Consider the following 17639-nt stretch of genomic DNA (forward strand, 5'->3'; position numbering starts at 1 on the left):
CTAAAAAATTGCTAAGTGTATAGTTATGATTCGAAATGATGCCTCTTTCAAAATTGTTACTGCTATAGCATCTAGCTTAAAACATGAACCAAATTCAATCATTTGAAAGTTGTTGCATGATGCTCAGGTGACCTATAAAGCCCATGGGCCTCTTGTTGTATAAAACGATGGAAGGAACCCCGACATTTTATGTAGATAACAAAACCAATGCTAAAGCAGTCTACATGTCATTCCTATACACGATAACTCATATATCGGCACTTTGTTGGTCATTATTTACACTGTCCTTAAAACACAACATCGTATTAGACAATTATCAATAATTAAACTTTTTAATGATTAAATTAAAGTAATACATAAGTTATTATCTTATTTGATGATTTCATGTACATATTAATCTATCTATGAAATATTTTACCATATGTGCAACTTGAAAAATTAGTTGAAATGCCTTTATACCAGAGATGTCTGAAAAAGGAACGAACGACAACTCTGCATGGGAGAATGACAAATTATGTCATAGTACACCAAATGTCACCTAGCAACATTTCTTAAGCAAAAGCATCATTGAGAGAACTTGTTTTTCAAATTCTTGATATCTGAAGGTTCCGTTCATTAAATAGATTTGACTTAAGCTTTTAGCATGAAATATATGGAGATAATGAACAGTATTCAAGTTCGAAATTTCAAAAAGCAATACAATAATTTTATTTTCAATAACTTCAAAATTTACATTCAATGATTAGTGTTTCTAGACATTCAAAGAAACATAATTGAAATTTTCCTGAAAAAAAAGACTACATGCTTTCTCTGCTGTGTTTTCAAGCATGGGAAATTTTTATTCGATTAAGGAAGATGAAAGAATATTTATGTGGGTTTTTTTGCAAAGAAGTAAACATAAACATAGTTACTTTAAAGTGCATCAGGTAATGAATAAGCCCTAAAAAGTAACACAGATTATAGCAACGAAAAATATGTACATGAAAATAAATATTTTCCAGTTTAAAGCCACTTAAACAATAAGTGGCATTCCTACATTTTGTTTAATGCACTTTAGAAATTAAATGAACACAGATGTTATCGCAATATGATGAGGAGATATACTATTGTTTTTTTATTGCAATTAAAATCTATATTTTTGATTCTGGAACTTTCCCCCAAAAAGTCATTTACATTTTCATTCCAGAATGTTATCATTGGTTGCTATAAATGTTTTCCTTTGATGTTTCCTCTTGTACCCGGATGTAGTCCAGGACAACATTGTAGATTATCATATACTCCTCCTTAAGGAACAAAAAAATTATCATTAAAATAGACTGACCAACACATATTATTGCAAAATGGAGAATCATATAGGAAATCAAAAATGCATCGTATCAAATGTATGGAGGAGATGTACATGTATATATCTATTTAAAAAGAAACGGTATAAAATTTTAAAATATAGATCTGAGATTGACAACACTTTTTATTGCAGAATGAGGAATCGCATGAGAAATCAATAATACATTGTATTTAATGTTTAGAGATCAGGAGATGTATTAATGATGGAAGTTACCAGGTTGGAGCAGAGTTCCGGTCGTCTTATCTGTAACTGACGGACGGCAGTAAAAATTTCCACCTCTCCGTCCATAGTTAGCTGTTGTAGTGTGTTAAACACAGAGCAGAACACCCCACATAGGGCTGCCCCATCACTGAAAATAAAAAAAAATAAAATCAATATATGTCGATAATTGTTATAATGTGTTATATACAGCATACGATACCCCACATAGGGCTGCCCCGTAACTGAAAATAAAAATATATATGTAGATTACTCTTATAATGTGTTATATACAGTTCAAAAAACATCGGGCAGCTCCCTCACTAATGATAATTTTAAAAAATATAAATATCCATAAACATTTCTTATAATGTCTTAAACACAGCTCAGAAAACTCCACATAGTGACAGCTCCGTCATTGATCATAAAAAAATTATAAATATCTATAGACAAATGTTGTAGTGTGTTAAGCACAGAACGGAAACACGGCAACTCCATTAAGGGCTGCACTATCATTGATAATAAAAAAAAATACCAATTTCCGTTGATTATTGTTGTTTTTACTATATATTTATTAAGTTAGGATATGAATGTACCTGCACTTTTTATGCATTGATTCCAAAAAGAGACACTTATTTGGACGTGATATAACGAAATTGTGTTAAGGTTGTTTTTTGTTTATCGTCCCATAAAACATTTTTCTATGCGATATCTTTCGATGTATTACGATTTATTTTCTTTACCTGCTGACCACTGTAATGGGGCCCTCAGTTTTACTTTGAAGTGCAGATGAAACCAAATGTAACATCTGTATTGTCGCCTGTGAGTTTTCTACTATTTTCAAGCTTCCTGTTGGTTCTATGATCGACACGGAACATCCCTCGTCATTTGCCTAATAAAAGAGAGAGAGCTACAACTTAAAAGGATGCTTCAAAATCTATGGAGTAACAAAAATATCTTAAATGGTAAAAATAAAAACCAATTACTTAATTTTATAGAATCGGTTCGATAAATATTACCTACCCCATCTTGGATAATGTTGATTATTGAACATTTGATATCTGTGACTTGCTCTTGTCCACAATTGACAGTGAATGGAGCGACAGATTTCTTACTATTGGCAGCTGGTAGCCACATCTTTGTCTACATATCATAGAGATTTTCAAAATGAACATTATTTATTGGTAATCGTTTGTAAGAATAAAATCAAGTTATAAGAATTATTTACTCACTGATTCAACTTTCGTTAGGGGATCCATGCAAATGACTATATCTGATTCGTGGTCAGTAAGCAGGCGCAGAAAGTCGACAGCGTCCCCTGCTGGTGGATAATGTGTTATTATAAATGCCTTGTTCTTGGTGTAGGACTGAAAAAAGGAAATAAGTCAATAAAAGAGCATTTTGTTTTTGTAAATCACACTCTACATTGATACAAAAGAATTTTTTCATCTGCTCATTAATCTTATATATATTATTCAATGCAAAAAAACGGTTTTAATTTTTCAGCACCGTAAATATTAATATTGATATTCTTGAGAAGTTATTTTTTTCGGCAGTTTGCATGAATTTGAAGTACTTTCATTCAGATTGACTTCGTTGTAACGTACTTTTATTTCTTACCGTTAACACTCATTTTAATCAATTGCTAAGCAAAACAAATATTTACATACAGGAAGTGTAATGGCATTGATGTAGTTCCCGCGTTTTGGTACACTTGATGACAGGAACAGGCGATACTTGTCAACTAGAAAAGAGAAGTTTTACTTTGTATAAAACCACATCTCTGAATGGTACGTGCATAACTCAAATGAGTGTACACAGTTTACGGGGAAAAATAAAATTGCATCTTTGTTACCGAATTAGCTGATGCACTTTAATGGCATATAAAATATTTCAAAGTTTATGTGTTCATTTGAGCAGATTTCTTTTTTCAATATTGCCGAGAACAATGTATATTCTGATCTTGAAAAGAGGAATATTCTTAAATTTACACAGGAAAAATAGTGTTAACTTAAATTCATTTGCAGACTAAGATGAAAATAAACGTTTACTTTATGGCAAACAAGTGGGTTTTTATGGTTTAACATTTGCATATAAACTATCAATCAGAGTGAACCATTATGCATATAATAAGTAAATGCATATGCAGTACTTTAATTAACGTATGGATAACTTACGTGGAAGAACACCTAATTTACTTCCACTGCTCTCTATAGCAAATTTGTAGGCTGCTTCTGTGTATCTGGGCCTTACTCTTAGGAGATTCTAAATATGTGAGTTAGAGACAGATGATTCATTTTTTCATCAATACCAATTTAAAATCATGTTTGAGCAAGCAAAAATACATAGATTAATGTTTTTAATTAAGGAGGCTGGGGGATCAACAAGTTAATCAAAAGATAACTAACAGATTTAACTTATTTCTTTAGGTACATTATCTTAAGCTGTCAACTCTCATTTGGCAAAGAAAAAAATCATACTTTTTGGTTTTGAAATTTGATCATTTTTTTTATATCTTTGTATGGAGCTCCTCTTTTAAAGGAGATCGAAATAGTCTGAAAATGGCTGCCACCCCAGCCTCTTTAAGTTAAACAAGAATGAAATTTAAAGTAATTAAATCTTTAATAGAATAAAACGGACGAAAAGCAAAGAAAGGTTTCAATTTTTTGAAGACATAGACACCTATCTCAAACTTTTTTCTAAACAAAATACGTATAAACATATCATCAATCAGGTCAACCAATTCTGGATTTTCTTTAAGCTTTAATTTTAATTGACCTATAACTATACATGGAACCAAACTAATAATATATACTGTCAGTTTGCTCTAGAAGACGTAAAAATAATATGAAAATCTTTAAAAACAAAAACGTTAAGAGAACCTGGAACTCTTTTCTAAGTTCGCTTTCATTGGCTGGTTTATCCTGGGTCATTAACTCTGCCTTCCTTGTAAATTCAGGTTTGGTGAAGACACATGTTGGAGCTTTGAACACTGCTTCAAGCGCGAGGAAAATAGTCTGGTACTGTTCCTGTAACGTCCACATACCAACACCAAAATCAGCAATTAAGTATAGTTCATTATTTCAACATGCATTGTACTAGTTATATTTTCTTTTTTTTTTAAAGAATGTGTTTTCGGGTATGACGATGATAACATACCCTCTTCCTTTGTAATTGGAAAATTTAATAATAATCTGTTTTGCTCGTTTGAAATAATAAAGCTCGTAAAGAACATGTAACATTCATATACCGATACAATGAATTTGTCAAAAGTGTTTCAGAATTCATGACCGTAGAGAAATAAATCAGAATAATGTGTCTTCAATGTGTTTTATAATTATACGATTTTAAAATTCAACATTTTGCTTTGGTAAATGCTACGTTTCAATTCTTTTTTTTTAAACTAAAAACAAAAACATATAAATACAGTGTTTTGTACGAACTTTGACATTTTTATTAAAGAACTCTTCCCGAGATATAAGGTTGAATTATGTTTGCTTTAAAAGAATTATTAATCTTTGGAGAACTACTATAATTGGTGCAATGGTGACAGATAAAACGAAATGACTTGTATCTAAAACTTGAATTTTGTTCGGAATTTACTTACGTAAGTTTGGACCATGTTCATTCTGCCTTCCCTCATTTTCTTCACGTATTCCGCGATGTTGACTTTCCTCTCTGATTTTCCCGCCTTGTATAAAGCATCTAAAGCAATATAAGTACCAGTCCGCCCTATCCCTGCGCTAAGGTCATCAGGGTTAAACAAAAAGACATTTTTAAACAACGTTCGTTCTTCAAAGATACCTCATGGTCTAATTTAAAAGGTTAAAATAGTCAATCAATCTTTTTTCACAAAGTGCCTTAAAAAACAATCCTTTCTACACATTTTAAAACTTATAAGCACTTTGAATTAGAAATTCTAAATTTTTTTTTCTTCGGTTTAATATAAATGCAACGTAAACAGTATCAATTATATTTAAATAACCTGCAATGAACTAATTTGGGACCAGCATTTTGTTGATCCATCGTCCTTGTCACGTGATCATGCAACACTACAAGACAGAGCGGTTCCGGAATCCCGTGATCCGGCCAGGCAGTGTAGTGGTACTGGGTCACAATGCGGGATTTTTTATGCTAATGATTAAAAGATGAATTCGGTTCGCTTATGTTATTATTTAATCATTAATGGCGTCAAACCCTCAACAAGAAATATAGCATTCATACTTAACAAATTAATATGTAATTTTCTTTTTCACATAAATTAGTTTCATGCTCTTCAAATATGGGATTTTATTGTATTTACTTCTTTGATCTGCAATATTTCCCAACACTGTGATGCAAAATATTAAATTTCAATCTAACTTTCAATTTTGCTTTCTTAAAATGTCCTCCTGTATTGCTAAATCCAAAACCATATGAAGAAATTCCAAAAATGATTTTTATTTGAATGAAGGTCTCAAAAAAGGTTTAATTCAATATTCACAGAGAACATATAATTACAAAAATCAATATAATGAAAACCTTTAATGGACAGCTTGATCCCTTGTTTTCAATCTTTTTTTTTTTTTCAGAATGTATTGTTTATATTATTTCATATCTAAATATAAGACGAGCACTTTATAACATAACAAGTACTTAAACATGAGTACTTACCACTTTATGGGTTACTCTAAATTTCAGGATTTTATAATTGGCGTACATTTGCTCCTCTTCAGCCAGTAGCGAGATGACACCAAATGATATAGACTGATACAGATCTGGCCAGTACTTGGAACATTTCGCCTGATTTATAAGTGATTTTTTGTAGATTAAATAATTGAATGAATTCCATCTAAACAATTGAACTTTTAAAACATAGATGGATAAGGAGGTAACGAACAATATTCAATTTCAAAATCATAAAACAATACAAAATTGGAGAAGAGCAAACAGGGACCTCCGAAACATCAGAGGTGGGATTAGGTGCCATGGAGGAGCGAGTATCCCCTGCTGACCGGTCACACCCGCCGTGTGTCTTTGTCATGATCATAAAATAACGGAAAAGTCCGTCGTCAATTCATTGTATATATAATAGAAATTTCGAGTATTAGGGATATGCCAGACAGAGCTGGGTGTCTATTTGTTCGCATTATTTTTTTCAGTCTGATTCTTAAATATCAAAGTATTTTGCATCTTATCGAGTTCAAATGAACGAGATTTATCGTTATCAGATTTTGAATACGCCTGGTATATTATGTAAACAAATTGTGCAGAAAAATTGCTACCTTCTTTCCTTCTTTGAGATTGGTCAGCATGATTATTTGGTCTACGTTTTCCTGCCAAATCATCGTCCAGAAGTCCTTAATGGTGTTTTGTCGAGGCCCTGTTACAGAGAAACATTTATGTTATCATGATTATTGTATTTTTATTAATCATTAACCATCATAATGTGTCAACACAAAGACAGTGGATATATAAATAAACAGGTGCCCGTTTAATAAAAAAAATTTGCAACTTAATCTAGAATTACATTTTGCTTACAACATCATATGTGTACTAAACGCTTATTATCTTTTTAAAAGATATTTTTAGATATGTTTAAAATCATAATTTTAAATACAATAATAAATTTAAATGAATTACAACAAGTGGCAATTTCTTTTGTAAAACGTACTCCAAATGTTCTGTACCTTGTGCTGCAATATATTCTTTTGACTTGGCAATACCCTGAAAATAAAAGGAGAATGTTCGGCAATGAAAAGTATTGAAATTTGACTACTATTACATTTTTTTCTTCAGATAAAATACAAAATTGATTGAAGAGGATCATGATTGACCTTAGAATGCTCATATATGGCAATGTTGCATAACATTAATCCTGCTTTTCTTTTCAAAGACATTTTGTCTTAATTATATTTATTTTAAACAAGAGGCCCAAGGGCCTTGAATTGCTCTCCTGATAAATTGTACAATCCATCACTTCTATTTGAAGCCTCTAACTCTAAGTATCCCAAGAAAGTTTGATGATTCCTAGCCAGTTAGGAATGAAGATATTTCAGTATAGCTATAAAATGCCATAAGTAGGTAACGGGGACCTACTTTTTCATTTGAAACATTCTGAGGACTCAAGATGCATTAATTGACAAAGATTGATGGTTCTAAGCCAAAAAGTACCACATATATATTCAAAAAGAGGTCACTGCGACCTTCTTATGGTTGACATTCTCAGAAAACCCAAGATGCATCAACTGACAACGTTTGACAATTCTAGGCCAATAAGTACCCCGGATACTTAAATATAGCCATAAATGTCAAAAATAGGTCACCGTGACCTACTTCTTGGTCGACATATTCTGAGGACCTAAGATGCATCAACTGACAATGTTTGATGATTCTAAGCCAACAAGTATCTGAGATAATAAAAAGTAGGTCACCGTGACCTACTTTTTGGTCAACATTCTCTAAAAACTCAAGATGCCTCAACTGACAACGTGTGATAATTCTTAGCCAAAAAGTACCTAAGATACTTAAATATAGCTATAAAATGTCAAAACTAGGTCAAAGTGACCTACTTTTTGGTTAACATTCTCATAAAACCCAAGTTGCATCGTCTGACAAAGTTTGATAATTCTAAGCCAATAAGTACCTGAAATAATCAAAAGTAGGTCATTGAGACCTACTTTTTGGTCGACTTTCTCAGAAAACCCAAGATCCCTCAACTGACAATGATTGATGATTCTAGGCCAATAAGTACCCGGGATACTTAAATATAGCCATACAATTCAAAACTAGGTCACAGTGACCTACTTTTTGGTAAACATGTTCCGAAAACCCAAGTTGCATCAACTGACAAAGTTTTATGATTCTAAGCCAAAAAGTGAATAAGATACTTAGATATAGCCATAAAATTCAAAACTAGGTCACAGTGATCTACTTTTTGGTCGACATTCTCTGTAAACTGAAGTTGCATCAACTGACGAAGTTTGATGATTCTAAGCCAATAAGTACCTAAGATATTATATATAGCTATAAAACGTCGAAAGTAGGTCACCATGACCTACTTTTTGATTGAAATTTTTCGAAGACCCAAGATGCATCAACTGACAAAGTTTGATGAGCATAGGTCCAAAAGTCTTCAAAATGTGCCTTTTAAACAATTTGAAAACAAATGCCTGCAAAATTCAAAAAGTAGGTCACAGTGACCTACTTTTTCATAAATATGTTTTAAGGCCCCAAGATACATCAACTTATAAGAGTTGGTGATTCTAAACCTCTCAGTGTCTGAAATAATGGGATTAAATGTTTTAGAAAAGATGAGCTATAAAATTCAAAAAGTAGGTCAAGGTGACCTACTTTTAAGTTGACCTTGTTTAACGACCCAAGATGCATCAACTGACAAAGTTTGATGATCATAGGCCTTAAAGTGTCCAAAATATGCCTCCAAATCAATTTGAAAACAAAAGCCCGTAAAATTTTAAAAGTAGGTCAACGTGACCTACTTTTGTGTTAACATGATGTGAAGTCCTAAGATGCATCAACTTACAAGATTTAATGATCCTAGTCTTTTTAGTAAGCAAAATATCAACGTTTTTATTAAGTGTAAATTTTCTTTAACTTTGAAGTGACCATGAGACCACACCCTTTGCCCCAGGGTCATGCCTTGAACAATTTTTAAATCTTCAACATATCCTGACCCTTGTATGTAAGTTTGGTGAAAATCTGCCTGGTGGTTCTGGAGAAGAAGACTTTTTAGCAACCAGTACTTTTGGTTTCATTTTCCTGATTATCTCCCCTTGTTTTAGGGTCCCAACCCTAGTTTTAGTATAAAAGGTAGCCCTTGGGCCAAAGATACCCTGTGACAAATTTGACAATGATTGGCCAAGGGGTTTTTAAGTTATGACCCATATTCTAAAAAGTTAACGCACACCGCACACCGCACAAATGGCCATAGCATTAGCTCTTTGAGCCTTTGGCTCAGAAGAGCTAAAAAGTATTTTGGCAAAATATAATGATAAAATTACAATACCCGTTATAAGGTTTAAATATCCTTTATAATTTAATTTTAAAAAAAACATACATTCAATCAGCTGCCAAAATATAGCTGAAATATTGTCGAGTTGGCGAAAAACAACAATTATAATCAATCATATATATTCAGTGGGATAAAGTTCTATTTAATCCTACTTACGTCAATATAATTAGCGTTAATGTAGTCAGACTGGCTATCTGACAATATGATTCTTGAATGGTCATCTGGAAATAATCATTTATAATTATCAATCATTACATATAGAGCATAATGTAAATTCTTGGCAAAATCTTTAGTTGTGGTTTTCTTGATATCATTATTGATATATTGTCTTAGCACCATTAATTGACTTTATTTTAAAAATGCCTAATTCCACATATATTTATCTCTGGGATTAAGATAAAGGATGGTTTATCATACATGGAAATGTGGTCTTGAATCTGTTTTTCGGCACGTTTTCTGGTAGCTTTCCAGCATCGCAAGGGTACTTCTCACCATATGGCATGGCCTGTTTAACAAATCATTATATACATGTACTGTTCTTTCATCAGTTTCATCTATTTACTACATGTATCAAATGTATATATAAAAAGTTTCCTTACTGCATATTCCCTTTTAAAACCATCATCTTCATTTTTCCTTTTTTCCTTTATTACGTTCTCCAATTTGTCAATATCTATATCTGGGATTGTTTCCTCATTTAAATAGAAATCTCCATATGGCTTTTCGTCATGTAGTTTTTCGTCGTTGTCAATATCATCTTCGCGCTCGTTGTTTCCTAATGTGATATCTATACCCGTTTTTTGGAAATTTTCGGAATTTATCTTTTTCTCCTTGAATTGTGGTAATCCTTTTGTATTCTCATAAATATCTGTAAACCCCGTCTTTTCTTTTTTTGATGATGCTTCAATGCAAAAATATGCGTATTTAGATTGATTTTGTCACGATTGTGACATTACATATATAGAATAACCAATTTATTATATTTGTTTAAAAGTCATTCTAAATTTTTACGTATTTTCTCGTTTTCAAACAAATAATAAAAAATCATTTTTTTTAGTTTAAAAAAATGTTATCCTCATACTAAATGTGTTTATCTCTTCATTGGTCTTCATTGTTTCTTGATCAGTCCCTTTCAAAGTCCGCGACCTTTAAAGGAAGGTTTATTAATTATAAAGATACTGTATTTGCTCATATATCTGTGATTAATTTATTTCTTATAAAAAGGTTTCGCTTAACAAAAATATAATGAAGTGGAGACACTAAGTTGTTGACACGAGAAAATAATATAGATAAGATATACATATCGATATTCTTTTTTAGCGATAGAAAGGATTATGGTCTTATGGTCTTATACGATGTGTATGTGTCAATCTGATTGAACACAGACGGGGTTGTGATATTTATTAGGTCAATAAAAATGATATCAAAATTATAAAACACACACACACACACATACACTCACACACACACGTTTATCATGACAAGTACAATTTTTCATTACACTTTGTAATGCACAAATACTTTAATATTTCCTCTATTAATCAACTTACCGCCTAATAAAGATGACAACAAGTATGATAACAACGAGTACAACAACAATAGCAGCGATGGATCCCCCAACTACTGGAAGAGTATTTTCTTCGGTTTTTAATGGCTCACTACAGAGGGATCCCCCAAATCCATCAGCACATCCTCCTTCTGAGCATTCACCGTTAATATGGTGACACTGTCTCGCACTACGACACTTTCCACATGTTTGGATGCAGTTTGTACCATACATTCCGCCGTCACATTCTTCAAAGATACATTTAAAATGATTATTTCTATTACAATTTTTTGGTGGTACTATAAGACTGGCGGCCTGTTATACAGAGCAAACGCTCGCGAGCGCCAAAATTCCTTGTACCTCCTACAGAAATGTTTGCAAGCGCCCTCTCTCTGTTGAATACGCCTCATACTTACATATGAGATTGTTGCCCGCCTGGCGCGGAGGTTAGAGCGTCTGCTCTATAGTAGCAAAGTAAGGAGTGGATCCTTACGTCGCGGGTTCGAATCCCACTGTGGGACGTGGAGACCGGTCTTTCGGATGAGACCGTATAAACCGAGGTCCCGTGTCGCAGTAGTTGCTGGCACAAAAAAGATCCCTCCCTGTTCAATGGCCCTGAGTGCCGAGTATAGGACAAAATTTGCAGCTCTCCACCGGCAAGTAGTGGCGCCTCCATATGACAGAAAAATTCTCGAGAAGGAAGTTAGATAATATACAATCAATCAATCAATACATATGAAATTTGTTCATATTTTACAAAGCAATCTTTTGTATTCAATCGAACATCCTTGTAAACAAGTACCATTTATATGGTCACATTGCTCGTTCTCTGAACAGTGCCCACATTTTCTGTTATAGTTCTTGCCATACATTCTACTTTCACATTCTTAGAAAAAATTCAAAGATATATGAACAGCAAATGACATTTTCATGTATAATCTGTAAAACCTTTCACGTTTCACAGCCTTTGAATTATTTTAATTATAGGATAAGGAGATTACAAGCTTTTCATACTTTTATCTGCTTTTGACCCGCTTATTCAATACTTGAACATCGCAATCACTTACCATCTTTACAGTATGGTTCCTTGTAACCAATACACCCGCCTGGACATTTTCCAGTGATGTGATGACAGTGAGTACCATTAAGACAGTGTCCGCAGCTCTGATTGCATTTATATCCATACAAACCACCATCACATTCTGGGGGGAAAAGTTTAAACAAAGTGTTAATTACAGGTATTTTTAATTCGAAAGTTGTTGGAAGAATATATCTTAATGATCAGAAATAGATAAAAGGATATTCTGCAAAAAATAAAGAATGCCCTGTTCCTTATATAATTATGTAAAAATTAATTAGTCCAGAAATACTCATTACTTGTAATCATTGTTAGACTGGATTTAATATTTGTTTGCTATACAACTATTTTTTTCTATGGACTTCTGAGCTTAACGTAGGTCGCGGGTTTACAGGGCTTTTAAAAATGTTCGAAAACATACCATGAAAATTTCCTATTTGATTTCTCTACCTTTGATGTCCATTCTCTGAAAATTTGATAAAATTCGTCTGCACCGTTTTTGTGTAATTGAATTCCAAAGATGTCATTGTTATAGTTACATTTTCAACGGTATTCTATTGAATTGTATAGGAAAAACGTCGTTTTTAGCTTATTTTCAAGCAAGGATTTGATTAGAAAAATATCAGTAACTTTTAAATTGTGCAAAAGAATTTGTTTATCCTTTGGTATTTAAAAAAATAATTGATTTGAAATAAATCTATGTGAAAAAATTAATGTGTCTTCGGGTTCATTTTTTCCTAATTTAATTGTAGATACTTGCTTTTATATTGAAAAATGTAGCATTTTTAAGAACAACGTCATAAAATATCGCGACATCACGCTTGACGTCGTGAATATCGATCCGGTATACAGAGCAAAAAAAATTATACGGATTTTAAGAAAAAGGAAATTCACGTATATCTGCTTTCAAATGACCAGTATCATAATAATTCAATAAAATAATTATTAGACATTTTCGTTTCAAGCTTATTACGTCTAATATTAGTTAAAATTCACGTAAAAGGCGTGAACCAACAATCAGTCTTTTAGTTTCTTTTTTATATATATATATTTTCTTCATGTTTATTTCTTACCGTTTCTTTTTTTTGTTTTGTTTTATTCATTGCGCGGATTTGCAAAATAAAAGTGACTATGTATTCCATTCTGGAAAAGGCAGATTCCCCACCCCCGTTGAAATCGATCGCAGATCTGTGATCCAAGTTTCAGTTTGTTTGAAAAGTCGTAGGTATGAAGATAATTCAGAAGTCAAGGACTACTAACACCCCAAATCCCCAGCCCCGAAATATGTTTTTGTATGTACCTTTTTTCTTTAGAAAATTCAGCAAGGCTATAAAATCGACAATAGTTTCTTAAGAATCAATTTCCGCCAAATATCCACCCGAGTATTAGACTAGTACGTGTATTAATGCATTCAGTGTTTATATTGAAAATATTTTTGCTTAAGTTAACAAAGATGCAGCAAATAATTGAAATAAATCTTAATTTGATTTTATTTTATGCTTATACGTATAAGGATAGAAAAAAAACGTACAAAGAATTCTTAGAGGGGTAAATGGGACGATAATTTAAACATTAATTTTATTTGGGGCAATCAACAGGCAGATTTTATTTTGTTCTTAGACTTTCAATGTATACATATAACATTAATTCTACTGAATGAACATGGAAAGCAATGCAGGGAATAAAATATGTATGTGTAACTAACAAGAACGTGTGCCGTTATTTACACAGGCAATTTGAGTATCGACCCCCCTCCCCTTCATTATTTTAGATTTTTAATACGTATTGCATTTATCTCTTAAAGCGTAGTGAATCATGGAATATGCAGAAATTAGAAACACGCTCTTCTTCCTTTTTCAGATTTATATTTATACAATTCTTTGTGTGCCTCCGATTATTAAATATTTCGATTAAATCAACATGCACATATCGGATGGAGTTAAAATTCAAAAATTGGAAAAAGTTTACTCACCCCGGCCTTAGCACTACAAGTAAAAAATGGAAAGGAGGAAGGGGGTCATATCCTACGTGCCTGTGGTTATTTACGAGAGGACAATGATGTTCAAAAAATGTATTTAATCAAGTTTATGTTTCATTTTCTAGTTTTACCCTGGTAGTGCCTTAAATAAGTAGCAGTTTTAAATTTGTGATCAACCTGTATATAGATTTGATACCGCTTCGTAATTGAGTTCGACTTTCCATCGGTGAGCAGAGTTTTGACGCTGTTTACAGAGATAAATGAAAGCAAAAACATGCATGCAAATAATGCCATATATGGTTGTGTAAATAAATTGTCGTAGAAGACAATGGTAATTAACAGTTTGTTATAATGCATTTCCACTGAAAGTGCACACTAAAATAAGCGCGTTTCTGAGGAGGAGGTATCGAGTGTGATTCGGATTTAGATAATCTGTTTTATAATTATACACATTTAATACATGTTTTTAATATTTATAAATCATACATGATACAAGGGTTAAAATTTATTTCCGAAACAAGTACATACATGTGCTCTCAGAATAGACCCGAGAAGATGCGATTGATAACACATAATGAAACGCTTTCTAACACTTTCAGTGATGGTCATTCGAATCAAAATGAGCCTTCGTTATTTTTTATAACTTCAGCATGTTCTATACTGTTACACTAAACTACGAATTTCAACAAAAGTTATAGCTAGATAATGAACTGAATTTTTCCCTTTCTCACCGTGACGTCATAATCAGATGTGCACAAGAAAGTCGCCCAAATCATATAAATTGCGTACCCAGTTTTAATGACGTCAGGAAACCCGCGACCTAGGTTAAATACTTGCATATTCAATATACAAAAAAGTCTAAAGATGCACCCTTAAACACGTTACGTGTTATTATTTCATTAGTAAAAAAAATTATAGATTAACTAATTGCAGTTTCGCTTGATAGTTACAGGATATTGATTAAATAAACAGATATTATAAATTATTTCAAATATTTTAAAATGTTAATCTAGCCTTCAAGATCTTAACTTCAATTTAGTTGCAGAGCATAAAATTTTATTACATATAACAAAGAAGTTCATTATTCAAAGATAATGTACCCTCAATATCAATATCTGATTATATTCAGAAATGATGACATTCCAAAATTTCACTATGCTTCCTGATAATCTTGCTTTTTATAATTTATTTTTGTTTTTGTAGATGTTTCAAAAAACTGATACTTTTTTCAATGATGTAATCAATCTTGTCCATATCTTTTTGAATAATTTCTCAGTTAAATAAATAAATGACAATATTCATGATGACCTGATAGTTATATAGAAAGAGGGTTTATCAGCAGTCCCGTTTTTTTTTTTTTTGACAGATGATTTTAACCCTAATTTATTTTGTGCTCTTAAAACAATTATGCAGAATGTTCGTAAATGTACAATATGTTTTACCTTCAGTACAATGCGTCCCTTTATATCCAGCTGAACATCCTTGTGAGCAGTTCCCATAAATGTGATGACATTGTGTATCGTCAAGACAGTGGCCACAGCGTGTATTGCAGTTAAAACCATACATTCCAGCGCTGCATTCTTATGTATTTAAAATAAATATAATTTATAACATTTTTATTCTTATCATGTATTTTGGTATGCCATACATATTATACTCAGCATATATACAGATTTGTAGAATTTATGTAATAATGCTTCATAGTTAAACATTTTTCTTACTCATTTTACAATTAGATCCTTCGTATCCTGCAGAACATCCTTCTGAACAAGAACCGTCGATATGGTAACACTTTGTATCATTAAAACACTGACCACATTCCTCACCGCAGGATGCTCCATACCATCCTTCATCACATTCTTAAATATTTTTATATACATTTGACCAATGTGCTTATGTTTATCATTACTGTTTTACATTTACTTTTTATTAATCAGAAAAACATTCTATGAGAAAGATTATCATTTGGACTAAGTATTAAAATGTATTTATGTGTTACAATTTTGATGGAAAACCTCTTGATATTGCTTGAAATAAGCTTGAAATTGTGGACATTAAGTTCTTTACTTACTGTCGATACATAGAGGTCCCTTGTATCCAGGTGAACACCCTCCTAAACATGATCCATTAATGTGGTGACAAGGCACGCCATTAAGGCAATGTCCACAGATTTTGTTGCATTTTAAGCCAAACTTTCCACCGTCACATTCTTTCGGAAAGAACAAACATTTTAATTGCACTCTCATTATCCCATTAATGACTTTTTAAAAATCTTATTTTTTAATAAATATCATATAATGAGAAAATGCCATATGTCATTGTAATGCACTATATAATGCGCGTTCAACAACGCCAACACTAAGCCTAGTAAATTTTTTTAGGCACTGAGGGGCATTGAGCAGTGAGGGATCTTTTTCGTGTCAGTACCTACTTCGACACGGGACCTCGGTCTATACTGTACGGTAAAATATATGGAGATATATTTACGGTCTTTTCCGAAGGACAGGGATCCGTTTTAAAAAAGAAAAAATATGACTAAGTCCAAAAGCTTGAACTATTTAAAAATTTTGCAAAACTGATGATTCAGTTTAAAATTACCAGCGTAAAAATATATATCTATATTCCTTTCAGGAAGCTTCAAATCATTTTCAATAAAATAATATAGATTAGAAAATTACCGGTATAGACTTAACATAAAAAAATATTGGTATTAGTCGTAAGTTCTTTGGTAAAAGGGGTCCCTGGTCTCCACGTTCCACAGTGGGATTCGAACCCGCGTCGTAAGGATCATCTCCTTACTCCGCGACTTTAGAGCAGACGCTCTTCCACTTCGCCAAGTATGTGACTAAAACACACGTTAACAATGACAGTGCTCACACCAACCCTTCAACAGTTATGGTGGTGGTTTAAGGATTTCCGAATTTAGTTACAAACACACATTTATACCCATTATTTTGCCCCCGAAAATTCAATTCCGAATAAAATAAATAAATTTTATATTGAATAAAATCCCAGACAAAATGTAAAAAAAAATATTAAGACATATATTATAATAGTGTTTGTTAGGAAAGATTTGAAGACATTTAAATGATTTGACGAAGAATACTACCGTAAACGTTAAAATGAATTTAATCTGCAATTTCTTCTGATACGTATACATTAGAAATAAGAACATTGTGTTTTAGGCATTTTTACGAGTAGTTTTAAAGGTTTTCTATTACTTACTCTGACTACAGCGATGACTTTTAAATCCGGGTTTACACTCAAAACAGTTCCCTGAAGAAATATTACATCTTTGCTCGAGGCAGTTTTCTGGACAAAAGTGGACACAATACTGGCCATAGTACTTAGATTCAGGGCATCCTGTTTAGTACCATGAAAATATTAAATGTCTCCCTCTAAAAAATGTTACAAAGGTTTAATACAATTATAGTTTATCGTGTAAAACGTACCGCAATATTTAAACTCACCGTACACCTCCAA

The 17639-nt window shown here is 32.3% G+C and overlaps 1 protein-coding gene across 2 annotated transcripts; it reads right to left on the reverse strand.

Moving 5' to 3' along the window:
- Positions 1–439: 439 nt before the first annotated feature.
- LOC134282470 (receptor-type tyrosine-protein phosphatase epsilon-like) lies at positions 440–15991 on the reverse strand. 2 transcript variants are annotated; one of them, XM_062764879.1, is made up of 21 exons: positions 15878–15991; positions 15599–15736; positions 12168–12302; positions 11105–11348; positions 10636–10700; positions 10154–10440; positions 9972–10059; positions 9711–9775; positions 7213–7249; positions 6808–6905; positions 6197–6325; positions 5529–5677; positions 5151–5286; positions 4426–4572; positions 3721–3808; positions 3214–3287; positions 2776–2910; positions 2567–2686; positions 2287–2435; positions 1559–1694; positions 440–1283 (listed from the first exon to the last, which is right to left on the reverse strand). In XM_062764879.1, the coding sequence occupies exons 1-21, from the start codon at positions 15879–15881 to the stop codon at positions 1194–1196; spliced, it is 2514 nt and encodes an 837-aa protein (XP_062620863.1). In that variant the 5' UTR covers positions 15882–15991; the 3' UTR covers positions 440–1193. The 2 variants fall into 2 exon arrangements, with proteins under 2 accessions (XP_062620863.1, XP_062620864.1); XM_062764880.1 differs by lacking the exon at positions 12168–12302 and having other exon boundaries at positions 10154–10455.
- Between the last annotated feature and the right edge of the window lie 1648 nt (positions 15992–17639).

This window comes from Saccostrea cucullata, unplaced genomic scaffold (genome assembly GCF_032062105.1).
Source record: "Saccostrea cucullata isolate Sc308-1 unplaced genomic scaffold, CSIRO_AGI_Scuc_v1 ctg1137, whole genome shotgun sequence".
In the NCBI taxonomy this organism is placed as follows: Eukaryota; Metazoa; Mollusca; class Bivalvia; order Ostreida; family Ostreidae; genus Saccostrea; species Saccostrea cuccullata.

What these genes read in the sequence shown, in the direction of transcription:
- LOC134282470 (XM_062764879.1), bottom strand. An exon ending in AGGGACGCATTGTACTGAAG is followed by an intron (nt 12,303 to 15,598) that starts GTAAAACATATT and finishes TTTTCCCCCCAG; the next exon opens with AATGTGATGGTGGTTTGTAT. An exon ending in GTTGTCATCTTTATTAGGCG is followed by an intron (nt 10,701 to 11,104) that starts GTAAGTTGATTA and finishes CTTCCTTTAAAG; the next exon opens with GTCGCGGACTTTGAAAGGGA.